This window comes from Peromyscus maniculatus, chromosome 7 (assembly GCF_049852395.1).
Source record: "Peromyscus maniculatus bairdii isolate BWxNUB_F1_BW_parent chromosome 7, HU_Pman_BW_mat_3.1, whole genome shotgun sequence".
In the NCBI taxonomy this organism is placed as follows: domain Eukaryota; kingdom Metazoa; phylum Chordata; class Mammalia; order Rodentia; family Cricetidae; genus Peromyscus; species Peromyscus maniculatus.
In genome coordinates this window covers 83,883,174-83,899,111 of record NC_134858.1, presented here as the reverse complement: position 1 = coordinate 83,899,111, position 15,938 = coordinate 83,883,174, and the positions used below count along the sequence as shown (strand labels likewise).

General features: G+C 36.7%; 1 protein-coding gene across 12 annotated transcripts in view; it reads left to right on the top strand.

Annotated features, from left to right (window-relative positions):
- Myo6 (myosin VI) overlaps positions 1 to 15,938 on the top strand; it is a 143,401-nt gene that overhangs the window by 79,438 nt on the left and 48,025 nt on the right. For all 12 annotated transcript variants that reach the window (XM_015998632.3, XM_015998631.3, XM_076576773.1 and 9 more), the window contains 8 exons: positions 1,962 to 2,017; positions 2,456 to 2,553; positions 3,255 to 3,419; positions 5,677 to 5,757; positions 9,510 to 9,690; positions 12,931 to 13,075; positions 14,314 to 14,471; positions 15,679 to 15,770. In XM_015998632.3, the coding sequence (XP_015854118.1) occupies positions 1,962 to 2,017; positions 2,456 to 2,553; positions 3,255 to 3,419; positions 5,677 to 5,757; positions 9,510 to 9,690; positions 12,931 to 13,075; positions 14,314 to 14,471; positions 15,679 to 15,770 (976 nt within the window). The remainder of the gene's footprint in view (positions 1 to 1,961; positions 2,018 to 2,455; positions 2,554 to 3,254; positions 3,420 to 5,676; positions 5,758 to 9,509; positions 9,691 to 12,930; positions 13,076 to 14,313; positions 14,472 to 15,678; positions 15,771 to 15,938) is intronic.

Here is a 15,938-nt window from a genome sequence, read left to right as displayed (position 1 = left end):
TGAGCTGGTTATAGTGACATGTGCCTATATGTACGCACGCACGCACGCACGCACGCACGCACGCCCTCAGTTTCTTGGGAGATTGAGGCAGGAAGATCACTTTCATTTCAAGAGGATGGGAGCCTAGAGAACTTAGTAAGACCCTGACTCTTTTTTTTTTTTTTGGTTTTTCGAGACAGGGTTTCTCTGTGTAGTTTTGGTGCCTGTTCTTGAACTCGTGTTGTAGACTAGGCTGGCCTCAAATTCACAGAGATCTGCCTGGCTCTGCTTCCTGAGTGCTGGGATTAAAGGCATGCACCACCACTGCCCGGCAAAGTGTTTATTTTTTTATATTTTGTGCACTGGTGTTTTGCCTGCACATATGTTTGTGTGAGTATGCTGGATCTCCCGGAACTGGAGTTACAGACAGTTGTGAGCCAATGTGTGGTTGCTGGGAACTGAACCCAGGTCGTCTGGAAGAGCAGCCAGTGCTCTTGCCTACTGAGCCATCTCTCCAGCCCCCTGACTCTTAAAAAATATATAATCACCCATGTTATAGTATGTGTCCTATGTTATGGTATACATTAGAATTTCCTTCCTGAATTTTAGGGCTGAATAAATTTCATTGCAGGGATTTATTGTATTTGCTGTATTTGTACACGTATTGATAGGTAGTTGGCTTGTTTCTGCCACTTGGTCATTGTGAATAGTGCAGTTTTGAGTGTGTGTGTGTGTGTGTGTGTGTGTGTGTGTGTGTGTGTGTGTGTGTAATGACAAAGTATTTAAGAAGATTGACTTTTAATACCGTTGCACACTTCATGGAATACTTTGGAAGAAACAAACATCTTATATGGAATGCAATCTCTACTTGCAGAAAGCTGGCTCTGATATGTTATTTCTTGGAGGATTCTCTAAGAAGTTATTGCTAGCTAGGCAATGAGGAACCCAGGAATGTTTCTCCAAAATCCAAATGGACATTCTATTCTCAATGTTGGTGCTATGAAATAGCTTTGAAACTACTTTTTATTTAGACTTCCTCTTATCCCTTCTCTTGTCAGATCCCCTTTTCTACCATCACAGTGAACTCTCCACCCTTGGTGTATAATCATAACATTTTAAAAGTGGAAGGAGCATTACCATAGGACTATAGTTTCATTCTTTTATTTTAAATACTGTTAATTGTCTCATTGCTGTGACAAAATATCAGACAAGAGGGAATTAAGAGAGGAAGGGTTCATCTCAGCTTCTGGTTCAAGGGTTCAAATACACCATGGTGGAGAAGGCGTGCTGGCAGAGGCTGGTCACATAGCATCTGCCGTCAGGGAGCAGAGAGGGATGAGCGAGTGCTGTGCTTAGCCTTTTACATCTTCTCCATGTGCTCCAGGATGCCAGCACGTGGAATGTTGTCACGCACATCCAGGGTGGGTCTTCCCACCTCAATTAGCTAATCAATACCAAACCTTCACAGACCATGGCCGTAGACCTGTCTTCTAGGTGATTCTAGGTCCTATGGAGTTGATGGTCAATGTGAATCAGCACACATATCCAAGGAAGTTAAACCGAGTGGCGAAGAGACTGCTAGGACAAGCACATTCTGAATTTTTATTAATATTGTTCCTAACCTATTACAGTTCTTAGTTTTTTCATGTTGGAGTTCTTTATGAAAGTTTCTATTAGTTATAAAAATATATATAGTTAATTAAGTAGTTATTGAGTTACTTACGTAAATCTAGTTGAAAACTTGTTATTTTGACAAGAATATTTCCAAAAAGCTTGAAAACATAATTCCATGACCTTCACATGCCTGCACAAGACATAAATAAATAAAAATATAAATAAAACATAAATATAACTATAATAAAAATTTAAAAACATTACTAAACAGTTACAATGATGATTCATGTTTCAGTTTGATATGTGCTAAATAGTAAGTTTATAAATATATTGTACTCAATTTTTTTTTAATCCTGTATTTTAAATAGATACCTGACAGAATCTTATGGAACTGGTCAAGATATTGATGATAGAATTGTTGAAGGTATTGTTGATTTTATTTTTAATATTGAGTATCTCCGAAGTTAGCTTAGAAAAATCTTGTCTGTGGTCTACAATGTTTTCCTCCCAGAGGTGTAAGAGACTTTCTATCTCCTATAAACCTTTGCTCAAATTGTCTTTCTGCCTTCTATTGTCTTTCTCTGCACTGGAGGCTTGTCTCCTAGATGACTCTAGATCCTGCCCACTTGTCAATCAAAAGTAAAACCATGACAGTGGGTAAACATTTAACACTTGTGGAATTTGACATTACTTCCATAGTAATATTGTTCCATATTAATATTTCTAAAAGCACTTATTTATCCATCATTTTCTTCAAATATTTTTCCCTACAGAGATGTAATATGTATATTGCTTTATAATTTTCTTTCATAACTTTCTTGTGATTTTTTTTGATGAAGTATTTTCATTTCTTTTTCAATAGCTAATCCACTTTTAGAAGCTTTTGGAAATGCAAAGACTGTTCGTAACAATAATAGCAGTCGATTTGGAAAATTTGTAGAAATTCATTTCAATGAAAAGGTAAATGAAAGTTGCTTTTGGGATATATTTGGGAAGTGTTGTGGTAAGTGTAAGGGTCTTATTAGAATTGAAATTAGTATAGTTCTTTGTAAGATTATTATTTTTGTAATTATTATTATGTGTGTATAGTTGTTTTTATTTACAATGACTTTATAATTTCTGTTCAGTTTAAAATCAAAATATTGGATTTGACTGCATTATCAATCATGGCTTTGTAGATAATTCTTTCTTGATTCTTTTGTTGTTTTGATAACATGTAATAATGTACACATTCATGGGGCACAGCATGATATATATAGTGATATGTATATCTGTGGATCTGTGTAGTCTGTAACGATCACATCTGGGAAGTTAGTGTCTTCTCAGCATGAAGTGAGTGTGATGGCAATCCGAGAGCTCTTCAGCAACTGTCTGCGGGCTGCTGTGGACACGGCCCACTACAAAGTTAGTTCTGATTCGTCAGAGGCTCAAAAGCTTGAAAGGATCAGGGTAGAGATCAGATAACAGTGTTTAAAATGAAGGATGAATTGTAAAAATACTCAAAGCTTATATTTTAGGTATTTCTTTGTAATAGTTGATAAATATTTTAATTTCTTATTTAAATATTTATTTTACTATGTTTGTTAGAATAGATTAAATTAACATTAAGTTATATTTCAATCCTGTAGATGCAAAAATGTATTTTCTCTTTTGTCTTTTAGAGTTCAGTTGTTGGAGGGTTTGTTTCTCATTATCTCCTAGAGAAGTCTAGGATCTGTGTTCAAGGCAAAGAGGAGCGGAATTATCATATTTTTTATAGGTTGTGTGCTGGGGCTTCAGAAGACATTAGGGAGAAGCTTCACTTGAGTTCCCCAGATAATTTTCGGGTAGGTTGAATGAAAATACATTTTATATGAGGTTTGCAAATTCTCTCAGTGTTAAAACTCACTGTGTTTTGTTACCTAGTTGTATTTGTACATAACTTACATTAAGGTCAAGTACAGTGGGCTTTCTGAATCTGCAGATTTTACATCTTAGACTTAACTAGCGTGAATTGAAAATATTGGGGATGATGAAGAATACATCTATACTGAGCATCTATTATTTCCTTATTATTTTTACCAAACAACAAGGAATAATATTCCTTCACAGAGTGTTTACATTATAGGAAGGATTATAAATAATTTCCATGTAATTTGAAGTATTTGATAGGCTGTGTGTATGCAGATCATATACAAGTATATTGCTGTTTTAAAGGGTTTGCAAATTTTGGTATCTAGTATCCAGAAGGGGCCAAGGCTTTGATCCTCCTGCCACCCCCCATACCTGAGATGTAACTAGGTGATGTGTTAGAATTATAGTCTTGCTGATGAAATCTCTATTGAGATATATATTGTAAGTCTATCATGAGTTCAATATCTTTTATATAAAAACCCTAAATCTCAAACACTATGAAGTCTGGCTCTTTGTAGTTTTAGATTTGTGATGTTCAGCTGGAAAATGAAAGCTTATGCAAATACTCTGAAATCGGAATTACTTTTTCAAAATACTTGAAATAAGTGATTCTCAACATGTGTAATAGTATATGAGGAGGTATGTAATTCAGGAGGTAAAAGGACAGATGTTTAAAATCTTATTTATTTAAATCCAATTATAAACTTATAAGGTTTTGTAATACTAGCCTTAAAATTATCTTTAGTGTAGCTATAAAAACTTCCATCACTGAACCAATATTAAAAAGAATGCATCATTATATCCCTTAGTTCAGTTCAGCAATAAATACTTATTGCTCAGTTATTAGGTTCTAGACATTGTGCCAGAATTAAAAGATAAATAAGGCATTATCTTGTTCCTAGGCAACTTAGAATGTGGTGGAAAATGAACACATAGTCTGACTGCTTTGCTGAATAGTAAGAAATTATACTTGCCTGCCCCACCTCCAGTGCTGTGATAACTAGGGATTTTAAAACCCTAGTGCAAGAGTTGACTACTTGAAAGAATACTGGTGTGGGGCTGGAGAGGTGGCTCCATGGTTAGGAGCAGTGGCTGCTCTTGCAGAGGACCTCGGTTCAGTTCCCAGCACCCACATGGTGCCTCACAACCCCCTGTGATACCAATCTGAGGGAATTTGACATCCTCTTCCGACCTCTAATTCTCAAGTTAATTGGAATTTGAAGTTAATTGCTTATCATATCTTCATGAAAACAGAAGAGGCATTTTTTTTTTTCCTTGAGTTTTTAGATTTTTGCCAACACCTAGCTGGCCAGAAAGTCAAGTGACTGCTATGGCTGTAGTCTAGTATTTCTTTTTGCTTGGAGACTTGGGAGCATAGTATTTCAGTCTCAGAAGTTACAGCCTGTCCCTGAACAGTGAGGGGCAACCAAAGGCTTTTCTGCCTTTGTGCTATGGACCACCAATATGGATTTCATTTGCTCTAGGGCAGTCCCAGTGGTGGCAGGAGAAAAAGCAGGGGACATACACATGCCATTTTGGACATTCCTGTCATGTTACAAACAACCATACCTTTATCCCATTCCCCAAATAGTTCACTATAAGTGGTATGAAGGTGTTTTGATAATTTCATCAGTTTTTTTTCGTTATACTCTGTCCTTATAGTTTACTAATCAAGTTGTAAACACAAAGGAGTAGCATGAACGCTTTCAAAATGTTTGAACTTTATTTTGTCATTACTTTATCCAAATTGATTCATGATTTAGAGATTTACTGGCTTAACACATTTGTATTAACTATACATGTATCCTGCAAAATAAAGTTAAAAATGCTCAACGTTATTATAAATTTAAAAATCCTTTTACACATTTTATGGAAGCATTTGGCACAGTCAGGCAAAAATCCTGGAATATAAAGAAAGCTTATGTAGACTGACAATAGATGGCAAGAACAGGCACAGACTCTCATCATAGCAAAGCTGAAATAAACAGTCTCTTTCCTAGACCTTTAATGTTTTTGCAATTCTTGAGATTAATCCCAGGGCCTTATGCATACTAGGTTAATGCTGGGTCACTAAGTTTCACCTTCAGGTTTCTAGTTTTTGTTTGTTTGCTTAAGGCCGAGGTTCATTGTGTAGTCATGTTCTTTCCCCATGGAGCCTGTGTTAATTGTACCATCAATTCTTCGTCTTAGTATTTAAACCGAGGCTGCACTAGATACTTCGCTAACAAGGAAACCGACAAGCAGATTTTACAGAACCGAAAAAGTCCTGAGGTACAGTAGATTATTTTTTAATTAAAATCCTTAATTTAAAAATATTGCTGATAGATATGTCTTTATTTTGGAACTTCTTGCTTTCAGGTTTATGTTTTAAAACAACATGATGATCCAAGTCTCTCTTGTAGTGTGATGCTCTAAACCACTGTCACATAGAGAACAATAGACTCATGTTCTTCTTGGGCCCAAATACATTGCTTTTCTCATGTTCTTTCTTGAATTTCTATGCTATGAAACTGCTTAAAATCATCATATTTTAGCAGCTTACTCTGATATTACTATTAGTAGTTAAGTGTATTTATCAGTAAGCTTTCTACTGCTGTGACAAAATATATGAGCAGTTATCTTGAATTGGGGAAGATTTACTTTTGCTTATGATTTTGTATTTCAGCCCTTGGTTAGTTGTAACAGGCTTTCCTTGGGCCACCAACCATCTATCAAATCAAGACACGGAGACTTAATATTAGTTAGGAATTCTTGGCCTTAGCTTATGTTTGTCTCATTAGCTCTTTTAACTTAAATTAACTGGTTTCTCTTCTTCTATGTTTTACCTTGGGCCTTTTTAACCTTTCTATCATTCTGTATGACCTACTCCATGTCTGATTGCCTGGCAGCTGCCTGCCTGGCTGGCCCCAGGTATCTCCCTCTCTTTGTTTTTAGTTCTGTCTTTTCTGGAACCTAGTAGAGTCCTCCTACTTCTTCTCTCTGGCCACCAGCCCTGCCTATCCCTCCTCTGCCTAGCTATTGGCCATTCAGTTATTAGACCAATCAGGTCCCTTAGGCAGGCAAGGTGAAACAGCAACACATTTTTATATAATTTAAACAAATGCAACCTAAACAAAAACAACACACCTCTACATAATTAAACAAATGCAACATAAACAAATGTAACACACATTTACATAGTTAAAGTAATATTTCACAACAGTTAGTGATCTCTATGCTTCTGGGCCAAGGTGAGGGATAATTCATAGCAGAGGGCAAGTGGTTAGGTAAAACTCTCACCTCATGGTGGCTGGAAGTGAGTGTGAGGTGAGGTAGAGGAAAGAGAGAGGCTGTGTGTCAGGGACAAAGTAAAGACCACAAGACTCCTAGTTCAGTCAGTCAAATTTCCATCACTTACTAATAACCCATCACATTTTGAGGCCATCAAAGGATTAATCTATTGACAAGGTGAGAGTCTTCATGATCCAGTCGCTTCCCCAAAGCCATTCCTCTGAATACTGCTACACTGGAAACCAAGTCTCCCACACATGAGCCTTTTGAGGAACATCTCGGTAGAAAGCATAAAGTATGCTTTTTCATTTGTTGTCTACAGAAGAGAGAGTAGTCAATACCTTAAGCATTCTTGTGAAAGGCTGTTCACATATTATAATTTTACTGTATCAACCATATATCTGGAATATATTATGCAGTTCTATATATTTTGGTCTCATTAATCTGATAATTATGTAATTATTATTTTAAAATATTAAATGTTTAAGAATTTTAAACTTCTAGAAAATTTAACCCACAGAATTCAAGTAATCAGTTGTATTGTGTCTAAACAACACACTTAAGTTATGAAAACTAAATCAGGATTAGTTATTGGTATTAGTTAATCTTGACTATTATTTTTAAAAATATTTATGTCAGTTGAATAACTTTTTACTGTTAGCAGTTTTTAATGGTTCTGTACTTGCCAATCAGATGTTTTGACTTTACTCAGACTGGATAAGATAAATTATGTGTAAAATGCATTAATATAAATGTATAGAAAGAAAATAAAATTATCATTTCAAATTATGAACACATGGAACTACAGTTAATACTTGTTTAATTTGATACTTTGCATGTTATTTTAGATATAGCTATCTGAGTTCTGGGTAAATTTTATGTCCTAGCCACAGCTGAGACCTTTGGAAGTAGCATCAGTGTTTATTATAGCATTTACTTTACTATGTCTTAAAAAGACTATGTTTTTATAACATGCCATCAAATATATAAGTTGCAGTCTTTCCACTAAGATAATCAAAACACATCTGGGACAATTGCAGTGGTCCTGTAGAGAAGATAAATAAAAAATGCAAAAGCGTAGGAAAAAGCAATAGAGAGAAAAGAAAGCCTATGCTTACCCTCCAAATAGTACCATGCCCCCTGCTAGAGAGAAAAACACCAACTTCCCATATTTTAGAGTGAGAATTCTTTATCAGAAATCTTATATCACTGAAAAAGAATGTGCATGTGTATAATATATAAAGGTGAACAGTGGACTAATATATCTAAATTACTTTTTATGTCTTCTTTGTCAGGAGGATGAGGTGATCATTTTGACTAATTAACCCTTTGCTTCATTCTGTCTGGGTGTCTTTATGCTGTGTGCAAATTTTAGGAGAATGCAGTATTTTCAGTCTGCCATGAAGCAAATACGTTCCTGAAGTTTGATTAGAAAACAGCGTTTAAATGCTTCAGATGCTCAGCTGCGAGACTAAAAATTCTGCATGATAGTGATTCTTGAAACTTTGCATGTGATTGTTGCTTCTGCTTCTTTTAAAGAATAAAATAGAATTTCATTTTCTAGACATTTTCCGGAAATCTGGCACACACTCAGACATTTAAAGCATCTTGTGAAAAGCAGGCAGACTGTTAACTTGAGAAATAATTGCATGCTGGGAGACGAGAAGCAGTTGCATGCTGGGAGAAGAAAACATCAGGCAGCTTTAATCCTCATTAATTCTGATGCTGAGTTTCCTTATTTTAACTTTAGCTTTTAATGCTCCGGTTCTGGAAAATTCCTAGATCAGTTTTTCTGTGTCCAGTAATAACTTCTCTTTTTGTTACTTCTTTTTGCTTTGCAGGCCTAACTTCCTTCACTCTCTGTCTGAGTTTGCTAGATCCTAACATATGAATGCTTGAGATACAAATTTTTCTAGGAGAGAAAACAAGTTTCTCTCTTTCTCGCTCTCTCTCTCTTTTAATCCAGAAAGTCATTGCATGCATTCCTGGAGTTACCCTAATGTGTAGTAATTCACCTCATCTCATACATACAACACAGAAAAGTTACAGGATTACTTATCAGGCCATGGAGATGCTGTTGCCTTGTCTGGATTTGCTTCTGTTTATATGGATGTAGTTGCCAGTAGTTAACCTAGTGGCAAGCTTATTGGCACATTAAATTCTTTATTACAGTTCTTTTCACTTGTCCTGTTTTTTCATATTTATTTATTTATTTATTTGCATACAGAATTGTTTTATTTTCATATTTATTTTTAATTGACAGAAGTGCATATATTTGTAACCTGCATGGGTTATCATGAAACATTTTCTCATTGTATAATTATAGATTAACTGAGTCAGATGAGTGAACACATCCATTACTACTTTATTTCTCTTTGATCTGAGGCTGTTGCTTCATTTCAGCCAGCCACCCTTTCCCCTTTCACTAATTTATATTTATCTAACATCCTAGACTCACAATACTTTAGCGTTAGCATCATACTTTAACTGCAAAGCATCTCATTCCATTGCTTTAATTCAAGTTTTTATTGAAAGAATTGTAGATTCACATGAAATTTTAAGAAATAGCACAGAGAATCCTTGCATACACTTTATGTACCATTCTATTCTTAAACATATTCCAAAGCTTACATTTTTCCGTTGACAGATTTTGTTTTTGCATGTCGTATATTGCATAACAGCCCTGCTGGTGTAGCTGTTAGTTGATCTGAGTGGCATGAAGACCAGTCAGTTGATACCTTCTTGTTTTATAGTATGTTAAGGCAGGTTCCCTGAAAGATCCTCTGTTAGATGACCATGGAGACTTTATTAGGATGTGCACAGCCATGAAAAAGATCGGTTTGGATGACGAAGAAAAACTTGATCTGTTTCGAGTCGTAGCTGGTGTCCTGCACCTTGGAAATATTGATTTTGAGGAAGCCGGAAGCACTTCAGGTTGTTCCTTCAGTTCTTAACTAAAGAATAAAATTGAGTATAATGCTTGTCATCTCCTAGCCATATGAATATTCAGTCACTTGTGTGTACATGTGTTGAAATTATAACAAATTTCTGGGACATTCTCTGTTGCATGGTGATTTGACAGATGAAGAAATAGTTTTGAATAAGTTAGTAGCTATTATGTGGTTTGTACTTAAAAAAATTCCAGCTAGTATTGTACTTTTAATACTTAATGGAATAATTCTCTTATCCGTTAATGTCTATTTTTACCTTTTCTATTTCATAGATCTAAACTTGAATCAGATAATTGGGGTAATTTAATATACAGTAGCCTATCCTTCTTTAGTGGGAGATAAAAATAAAAGTTTCATTCTTATGGAAGTTGAAAAGTATTTAAATCCAACCAATATAGTACCTTTTCAGTTTTAGTGTTTCCATTTCTATATAAACAATAAGACTTTTTATATAATTGCAAATTTGGTACCCAAATATAGAATTGGCAAATGTAGCCCATCACCTGTTTTTATAAATAAAGTTTTAGTGGAATATAGCTACTTCCATTGTCTATGTATTGTTTATCCCAGTGTGCATGCTCCAGTGGCAAAGCTGTGCTCCTCACAGACTTTGCCCTCTGAAACCAAAAATATCTACTGCCTGCTTCCTTAGAATAAAACGTTTACCAGCCCTGCATTAATACACTTTGCTAGAAACTTACACCAAGGATGCATTAAGAGTCTGGAGCATCACTTAATACAGCAGCCAATGCTATGGGCTTTGGTGTCAGACCTCACAGATATCATCATTTGCAAAACGAGATGATCTGTAAGTGCTTTAAAAAAGAACAATTCCTAGTAATAGTATATGTATAGAAAGGCCCTCAGAGAAAGACGGAAGAACTATTTAAGAAACAATGTGTTAGGCTCAAGTCATCAGTGTGGATGGAGGACTTCCCCTTCTCTTACCTGTTCCATCCCTCCCTCTTTTTAAAATTTGAAGTTTTTTTTTTAAGTGTATGAGTGTATGCATACTACATGTGTGCCTGGTACCCATAAAAGCCATAAAAGGGTATCAGATCCCATGGAACTGGAATTACAGGCAGTTATGAGCTACCTTGTGGGTGCTAGAAACTAAACCTGGGTTCTCTGAAAGAACAGAAAGCACTTAATCACGGAGCCATCTCTCCAACAACCTCTCTTGTGCTTTTGGAGACAGGTCTCATACAGCCTAGACTGGCCTCAAAGTGATCTTCCAGCCTCCACCCCCCAAGTTCTGGGATTACAGGTGTGTACCATGATACCCAGCTTTGCATTTTTTTGAGGCCCTAAGTTTGATCCCAAGCACTGGAGGGAAAATGTCTTCTATGCATAAAATAAAATCCTTCATAATCATAATTGAAACATATAAAAATGATGAGCTAGGAGGTGCCTCTGTTTTGCAGATATGGAACGTGCACAGTGGTACTGAGCATGGCTACTATTGAAGTAATAGACAGGAGAGCCTGGTTGTAGTCATGTCTGACTGGCTCAGGAGATTGTGTTATTATCTCTCATGACCTTCGGTCCACTGAGCCTTGTCATCTGTGAGTGAGCAGACTAAGATAGACAATCTTCAATGACTTTCAGATCTGTTGTCCTGTGATCTGTGAAGTCAATAATGTTGGACACAACATAGTGTAATGGATGAGCACATGACCGTCAATCAAATTGTTTCATCGTGTGCTATCTGCTTGTATGACCTTGTCCCTCCTGTGTCTTAGCTTCCTCCCTATAAAGAGATAGTAGGCCCCAACTCATGCCATGAAGAGAAGTCAATGAGATAAGTATTTACAAGACGTTTTGAATACTGGTGTTTGGCAGGTATAAGTGAACAAATTAAATAATATATAGACTATTATTTATTGAAATGATGCATTAAAAATTAGGTACTTGGAATATGCATTAATTATCTTTAAAGTTTTTTAAAAGAGGAATTGGAAATTTTCCTTTGAAAATGTATTTCAAGATATATTTTGTTTATATTTTAGCATTGTTATAGGAAGGGAGCTTGTGGGAGAGGGTAAATAATACATAAAAATACTTATTACTGACTCGAGGAAGGACATGCAACTCTATAGTATATCCTAAATGTCACGTGACTAGCTAAAGCATGCTCAGTGATCAAAAGGGACATAGTCTGTGCTTGCTTTCTCTCTTACTTAAAAAAAAGTACTTTCTGTTGTGGGAGAAAAGAAACAGAATGCAGGGGACATTGGGGTAAGATAAACATTAGGTAATTTTTATTTTCACAGCTAAACTTTTGTTGTATTAATCTTCATTTTTTCCATGACTTCCCATGGATCCAAATCATTTCCTGCTAAATAAAAATGAGGTGTTCTTTTTTTCCTTCTTCCTAGAAAATTTAACTTTGGATTGCCATAGTGACTTGCAGAGAAACCCAGTACTTTTGTAATGATTTTAACATAAAGTTAATTCTCCAATAAACATTTGTAAGGCTCCCCAATATTATAAAACTGTTTTATTTAGTGGCAGTATAGAAAATACCTGTTAGGACTAACTGTGTTTTAAAAATCCCATGTAACAAATATGTATGCCATAACAGTAAAAATACCACAATAAACAATACAACAGTAATAAAAAACATTTAGAGTATGTTTTTAGGGACTAACATGAATGCTCTGTATTATTTTAAAGTTTTTGCTTTTCCAAGATTAAAAAAGTTCCTTATGTTGACCTACCATGCTCTTGTAAGAAATGCTGTAATATGATAAAAAAAGGGAACATTTAAATAAACAAATGGATTCCCAATGGTCATGTTTTTGTGTAATTTTAGTGTAGACAGGTGAGAGAAAGGGATTATAGTCCTGGTGAGGATGGCGGGAGAGCCTGTCACATCGTTCAGAAGGATGCACAAGTTAAAACTTAGGAATTGTTTATTTCTGCACATTTCCAGAATAGTTTGGCCTCAAGTTGGCAGCAGGTAACAGAAACTGTGGGTGAATCTGCTGGCAGGGAGGGTGAGTCTCTAACACTGTGCATTTGCCCCAGGTTAGGGTTTTCTGTTTAACTTGTCAGTAGGGACATCCAACAAGGATGGAAAAAAGTGATCTGGGTTTGAAAGTTAGAAATGATCCTCATCTATCCCATAATACTACATAGATGAAGAAGATTCTAAGAAATGAATCTGGAAAACCTCGTTTAATTCGTGCATATTAATTTCACATTGAAACATTCCCATTAGGCGGCTGTAACCTGAAGAACAAATCTGCCCCGTCCCTGGAGTATTGTGCTGAGTTGCTGGGGTTGGACCAAGATGATCTGCGAGTCAGCTTAACCACGAGAGTCATGCTCACCACAGCAGGGGGCACCAAAGGAACTGTTATAAAGTGAGTTCGATCTCGTTGCTCCTGCCTTGTGCTTCGTCAAGGAAGAACGTATATTTTGAAAACACTGAGATTTAAGGTCAATGTTTATGCATCGTTCATTCTTCCCATTTGTATGTTCAAGCTACGCTTGACAGATCAAAATTCCGTGCTTCCAGCGACTGCAGTTCCCCACAGAGATGAGTGGGGTTCTCCGTGGAAGTGGCGTATGCTTGAGCGCCCACTAAGAGAGACTCATTGTATAAGAGCATCCACTTCACACTTATCTTTCATTTGGAACGACCCTGTCTCAAAAACCAACGACTGAAAATTACAACACGTTCTTTTCTAGTGATACAGTATTTTAAATTAATGAAGTTGCCCATTTATTTTTCAATGCCACTCATATTTGGGTGGGTCTTCCTGCTTCAGATAATCTCACCAAGAAAATCCCGACAGGGTGCCCTGCAGCTCACGTTGTAGTTGATTCCAGATGCAGTCAAACTGACAGCTGTGATTATCCATGTGCTCTGTCTGATATTTTTATTTTATTTATGTTGTGTGTGGTGGGGAGATGAGACGTACATGTGCCGTGGGACATGTGTGGAGGTCAGAGGACAACTCTGACCGGAGGAACTCGCTCTGTAGACCAGGCTGCCCTCAAACTCACAGAAATCCACCTGTCTCTGCCTCTGGAGTGATGGGATTAAAGAAATGTGTGCCACCACCACTGCCCAGCTCATACTTGAATAATTTTTAAAGTCACTAAAAAATTGAACATTTTTTTTTGTGTTTTCCCATGGTACTCGGTACTTAGGATCTAGCATGGCATTTGGAAATTCTCTTCTGTGATACTCTCTTTTTATTAGACTCTAATTTTACTGAGGAAAATAGCTTGCCCATAATCCCCTATAGTTACTACCTACATACAGGAGTTAGAAAGTTCAAATTTTAAGATGTCAGTATTTTTTTCTAAGTTAAATAAGTTACCAAATTTTTAAGCCTGCAGACCAGGCTGGCCTCGAACTCACAGAGATCTGGCTGGCTCTGACTCCTGAGTGCTGGGACTAAAGGCGTGCGCCACCACCCGGCTCGCCCTGCTCAATTTTATTCCTATTTTCTCTCTGCCTGCTCACCTGAAACTTGGCAGCTGTCCTCATAGCCAATATGTCAGACGTGCTTTGATTTTATGTGTCCAGCATCATTTTCACAGTCTGTTACTTTAAGGACTTTGCATTGGAATATTCTCTTCTCCCTCCTAGGGTCCCTCTGAAAGTGGAGCAAGCAAACAATGCCCGAGATGCTCTGGCAAAGACTGTCTACAGCCATCTTTTTGATCATGTGGTAAACCGAGTGAATCAGTGTTTTCCTTTTGAAACATCATCTTATTTTATTGGAGTCCTGGATATTGCTGGTTTTGGTAAGTATTGTTTCTTTTGTTAATTTGTATTTGATATTTTTGACAAATATAAAAATGTTTTTTTTCTAAAGCTGTTGTGTTAGCCTTTCTCATTGCTATGGCCAAATACAAGAAGAAGTAAAAGAAGCAAAAACTAGTTTATCCTGGCTTGAGGTTTCAGGTTTCAGTCCACCCTGGTGGAGCAGGGCTGCTCACAGCCTGAAGGCCAAGAGGGGAGGGGAAGGGAGGGAAAAGGGAGGGAAAGAAGAGGGAAAAGGAGAGGGGAAATGGGAGGGGGAAGAGGAAGGAAAAGAGGGTATGACTATATTTGGTAGATTTCTGATCCAGTCTTGTTGCACCTGGACCCCCAGCCTCTAGAATGGTACTTCTCACATTCAGGGTAGGATTTTCTGTTTGTAGTACTCTCTGGAAGACCCTCACCAGAGGTGTGCTCTAACAATTTTCTAGGCACTTATCCATCTAATTGAGTTGACAGTCAAGGTGAAGTATCCCAACCTTTGACTCACTTGATTTATTTTCTTTATATGTTCATGTCTGCATTTCATTGCAGCTTCCAGAGGAAGCTGATTAGTACTAAAATGAAAACATGTTCATCTAAACTGCTACAGTTGAGAGGTCTCCATCTTCTTAATGAAATAAATTGAGTGCTGCTGCTAAGCACAATAAAGTTGGGAAATAGTTTAGAAACAGATAAACTCCCATCACTGATAAGATTTCATAATCATTAGACACTTTTTAGCATGGCACACATGTTCAGAGTTGTAAAATTACAGAGCCTCATGGATCTTAGATATAATCCAACGCTTGACTTGAGGACACATTACTATCATTGCGTTTTTTGGTAATGGATTAAGCAGTAAAGAAAATCTCCTAAAGAGCATGAATTTTAAGTCACGCTTATACTTTAGTTTGCTTTAGTACCTTTGCTTTAGAAGTTTGTGTTAGAGAGAAATGACTTCTAATGTTTTAATTTTTCACATCAGACACTTTTTTGTTCTGGTAGAACAAGGTATTTCTGATACCTAAGTGCAGTGCTTGACAAAATATATTTTGAGTTAAGGACATTTGGGGACAGACACAGAACAAAGAATTTCATGTAAACCCAATTTGAAATCAAAGCATCAACACTACGTTACTACATTTTATCCTGGGATAAGTTAATGAGCGTCACTGGATGGTGACAACCCTGCTCTGGTTTTGTTTTCAGAGTACTTTGAGCACAACAGCTTTGAGCAGTTTTGTATTAACTACTGCAATGAAAAGCTTCAGCAGTTTTTTAACGAAAGGATCCTGAAGGAGGTGAGTAATGTCATCATTTAAATTTAAGATCCGTATTAAACTGTTTAAATCTCAAGGAAGACAATCATGCTGCAATTACCCTGACTGATGGAGTCTGTTATGAAGTGGCCCAGTGGTCCAGCAGGCGCTAGCCGCTCAGTTTGGGGCCCTTAGAAGAGAGGACAGGCA